Source organism: Octodon degus, unplaced genomic scaffold, assembly GCF_000260255.1.
Source record: "Octodon degus isolate 3935 unplaced genomic scaffold, OctDeg1.0 scaffold00342, whole genome shotgun sequence".
NCBI lineage: Eukaryota > Metazoa > Chordata > Mammalia > Rodentia > Octodontidae > Octodon > Octodon degus.
The window spans coordinates 803026-807716 of NW_004524918.1; the positions used below are offsets into that span (position 1 = coordinate 803026).

At 50.1% G+C, this 4691-nt stretch overlaps 1 protein-coding gene across 1 annotated transcript in view; it reads left to right on the forward strand.

The window, feature by feature from the left end:
* The window catches only part of Grap (GRB2-related adaptor protein), a 27295-nt gene that overhangs the window by 4740 nt on the left and 17864 nt on the right, over positions 1-4691 (forward strand). The window contains exon 2 of the mRNA XM_004647935.2: positions 4384-4481. Within this exon, the coding sequence (XP_004647992.1) occupies positions 4384-4481 (98 nt within the window). The remainder of the gene's footprint in view (positions 1-4383; positions 4482-4691) is intronic.

Below are 4691 nucleotides of genomic sequence, written 5' to 3' on the forward strand. Positions count from 1 at the left end.
GATCAAGAAAGAAAAACGGTGCAGGAGAAAGCAGAGAAGGCACAAGGCAGCACGCAGGGAATCCAAGGGAATTTAGCAGCTTCTTTCTGCCTCTCTTCTACTGTAAGCTACCAGGCTTACAGTGGTAGCCAAACCAGTCAGTGGACTGATTTAGTAACCACACACCCTTAATCCCAGCATCACACCCCCCAGATCCAGCCACCTCTGAAAAAGGGCCCCCTATGATCAAATGAGGCTTTGGGAGGACATCTAGACACAAGTCATAACAACCAGAAATTGAACATATTTAGACAAAGTTCTTCTGTAACAAGCATGTACAGATTTGTTCTCATTGTCATTATTCTTTTAAAAACTATAGTCAATAGGAGCTGGGGAGATGGCTCAGTAGAATAAGCGCTTCCCTGGCAAGCACAAGGGCCTGAATTCAATCCCTGGTTCTGCCAAAAAAAAAACAAAAAACAAAAAACAAAAAAACAAAAAACAAAAAACAAAAAAACCCCAACTATAGTCAAGTATTTACGTAGTATTTGCATTGTGTTAGGTGTTATGTGTAACGTAGAGATGGTTTAAAGTACATGGGAAGATGTGCTTAGATTGTATGCAAATACTATACCACTTGCTATAAGAGACTTAAGAATCTGTAATTTCTGCTGTTTGTTTTTTGTTTGTGGTATTTGGGAGGATCGAACTTGATACCTTGTGCTTGCCAGGCAGGCACTTAAGCTGCTGAGCTATATCCCCAGCTTTTTGTTTGCTTTTTTGAGACAAGATCTTGCTATGTAGTTTAGGCTGGCCTACAATTTGTAGCAATCCTTTTGCCTCAGCCTGCCGGGCACGGGATTATAGGTAAGCGCCACCATACCTGGCTAAGAGTGTGTAAATTTTGAACCCTGAGGAGTGGGGGTAAACATTTTGGAACTGGTCCTCCCCAGAAGCCAAGGGATGATAGAATTCCCTCCAGGGCAGAAGGAGAGTGAGGACTGAGACCCCCACTTGCAGGATGGCACAAGTGCAAGATCAGACTCTAAAATTTTTTATTTGTTTGTTTTGCAGTACTATAAAAGGAACCCAGGGCCTTAGGCCTGGTAGGCAAGTACTCCACCATGGAGCTACCACCTCAGCCCTTTATTTCAGCTTTTCATGGATTTTTTATATTACTTTTTGAATAGACTGGATTTTTCAGCCAGGGATGGGGGCACACTTCTGCAATCCTGGAATTTGAGAGGCTGAGGCAGGAGGATTGCAAGTTCAAGGCCAGTCTGGGCAACTTAGTGACTTGGCAAGACTCTCTTTCAAAATTTGAAAAAAGGGCCTGGATGCAGCTCAGTGTGAAGGCCATGGGTGGGTTCAACCCCCAATGCAAAGCGAAGCAAAGCAAAGCAAAGCAAAGCAAAGCAAAGCTAAAGCAAACAAACAAACAAAAAAACCACTTGATTTAAAAAAAAAAAAAAAAAAAAGCTTTAGACTTATTAAAACACAAGAAGGCAGCGTAGCATGACACCTACACCCACGCTCCAGTCCTGGCTCCAGACAATTCCTGTCTCACACGGGGTGGTTCATCTGTTACAGTAGCAGTACAAGATCCTGAAATGACACTCACATTTAGTGTTTTGTATTCATTTTTCTTTCACTATTTCATTAAAATGGAATTTATCTTGATTCCTGAGCTTTTGGCATTTCTTCAAATTGTACTCCGAAGGTAATTCACCTGCCTCCTTTAGCCAGCTGCCTACTTTCTATAACTAAAAACATTAACCATTGTGCTGCGCTGTGTCCCTCCCCCACCCACCGGCTCAGAGCACAGTACGTGGCTGGTGTCCTGTCCTTGTCCTGCTCAGCTCCCCATACCCCTCTGGACCCCTTACTATCTTGGGGTCCTGTTGCCACCCAGGCCTTGCAAAAGTATGTGTGGTTTCTCCCAGAGCTTTGGTCTGGGATAAGAGCTTGGTGATATGTGGACTCGCCCTGAACATCTCTTGCCTGGGACAAAGCCTCGCTCTTTCATAGGCCAGGCCTTTCTGGGTGGACTGAACCCTGCTATGGCTCCTGAAGGAGGTACTATCACCCATCTCTCCATGGACAGCCCAGCCCTGGAGACCCAGACTTTGGGAGCTCACAGCCCCTTTGACACCTCCCAGGGGACCCAGCACAGGCAACTCTGAGTGCCCCACACCAGCTTGCCAGCAGCTTGCCACAAAGTCCTCTGACGCTGGCTTGGAGCATCTCAGCCCCCTTCCCTCTGGCCCAGGCTGCCATCATTGCCCTACTGGCCAAAATAGGAGCTCATGGGCCTCCCTCTGCCTCAGCCGGGTCAGCCATGACATAGAGCTGGCCGCTCCCCTAATCCCAGGCACACAGGCCTCCTTTCGGTTCCAGGGCCAGAGCTCTCTCCCACCTCAGGTCTCCACACAGGCTGCTCCCTCTGCCCTGCGCACTGTTCCTTGAGTCACTGCTGTTCCCTTTGTGTTATCTGGGGCTCAGCACATGTCACCTCCCCAGACAAGCCTTTCTTTTCTTTTTTTAATATAAATTCAACAGTGTTGTATTGCATAGTGTTCTCTCTTACCCCCCCCCCCCTTTTCTTGAGAAGCCTTTCTTGATGGCCTTCTCTGCCTTCTGAGAGTCCCTCGGCCCCTCCCAGACATCCTCCTCATGCGTGACTCTGACGGGCTTTCAGAGTGACGGCTCCAAGATAAACTCTTCTGTTTACTTCTTTCTTCCCTTGTTTATGTCTGTCTCTGCCACTGGATTGTAAGATCCATATTCCCTGCTGTGTCCCCGGGCCTTACGAAGGCCTGGCATATAGTAGGCAGCTACTAGCTGTGTGGGGCATGGACACGGAGAAGCACGGCATCCAGAATGGGAGGCCTGGGCAGGCCAGGAAGCCAGTCTCTGCCTTGTGGACTGACCATGTCTCCGAGTAGCTGGGGATTTTAGGCAATGGCAACAGTAAGATTCAGCTAATGTGACCATGGGAGCATTTCTGGGTCCTCCCAGCGGAAAAGCCAGGAGGCCTGACAACAGAACCAGGGACTGAAGCAACTGTGTCATAGTCTACATTCACATGGGATGCTGTAGCTCACAGGACACCGCCATGCTCAGTGTTGGCTGTAAACGCACTGACTACGTGGCTGAAGAAACTAGTGCAGGGGCACAGAGTATGAGGAGCAGGCTGAGCTGTGGACAGGAGTCCGAGCTCGTGGGAAGTGGCCTGCAGGTCCTCATTTCCTTTCCGTTCAGTGAATTGTTCTGTTTCATTTTGAGCGAAAGTTTTTCTGAGCTGTCCACCTGCTTCTGTCTGTCTCTGAGGCTGCTGACCATGTTTAGACTCAGGGACAGGAAAGAAGGGCTTGATCTGGTCTAGTGGACAGAGAGGGGTGCCCTTCCGGGAAGCCCAGGCCTGGGCCCAGGAGGTCCATCCCCGGCTGAGTTCATGCCCCATATGGGGCTGTCCAGAGCCCTCCCTTCTCTATACCCAGCGTTTTCAACTAATAAATCTCACCCAGGAGGAGCTAATGTGGAAGTCTGCTCCAGGACTGACAGGCAAAGGGTGGTGGAGCAGAGTGAAAATGGTGGATCAGGACATTCCTTGACTACAGAGCCAACACCCCATATCTCAGAGTCCTGAGTCTCTGCGTCTCCCCCACTGTGGCCTTGGCTGTGATACTTCCCTTCTCTGGAATCATCTGAAAAAATAGCACAGTGATGTTGATCTTGCAGGGTTATAGGAAAATTGGGGTGACACATAGAAAGTACGTCCAGGAAGTGGAGGAGGATCCCCAGGTTTCACCCCTCCCCCGCTTGCCTCTCAGCCTACCTGTGGGTGATGGGGCCTTAAGACCGGTACCATGTGCTGTGGCACCTGAGCAGGCCAGGCTGCACCTGAGAGCCAGCTCATAGGTCCCTTGTTTGTTCCCATGCTTGACACTCCCACAGTTGTGACACCTGAGCTTAGACCCTAAGGGCATTTTAAATGTGAGTTGCTTGGGTTACACTGGTTGAGGAATTCAGGCTGGGTACCTGATCTGGTGCTGCCGGACCCCTCATTCTCTGGGCACAGCTCAGGAACTGTGGGGCCCCAGCTCTGTGCCCTGAGATCCCCAGCCTCAGCTGCCCCAGTTCCTCAACATAAAACCTCCTCTGAGTCATTGGCTGTCCGGTCCTAGGAGGTTGGGGCCCTCTTGATGGGTGTCCTTGAGCCAGGGACAGGCAGGACCATGGAATTAAAGTGTCTCTCACTTGCACATGTGACCCTTGACAGATCTGGGCTTGTGCTCTCTTCTATGAACAGACTCAGGCTCTGGTGTGGACAAAACCCACTTGGGCCCAGAAAGTGGCAGAGCCTAAGCAGGCAACAACTGTTTTTTTCTTGGTGACCCACAGATCCTAAACATGGAGGACGATCAGAACTGGTACAAAGCCGAGCTTCGAGGAGCTGAGGGCTTTGTCCCCAAGAACTACATCCGTGTCAAGCCCCACCCGTGAGTACCAACCTGGAGGCTATGACTCCACTGGTCTGGGCTGGGATGAGTCAGCCATGAGCTCTCTGCAGGGGGCAGGGCTGTACACTGCCAAACAGAGCCCACGAGGGTGGTGTGGGAGTCATGTCTAGGGTTCCAATGTCCTGGAGCCTGGGGCCTTCTGGTTCTGGGAAGTCCAGACAAGGTTCTTAATAAGATATCAATGAGGGG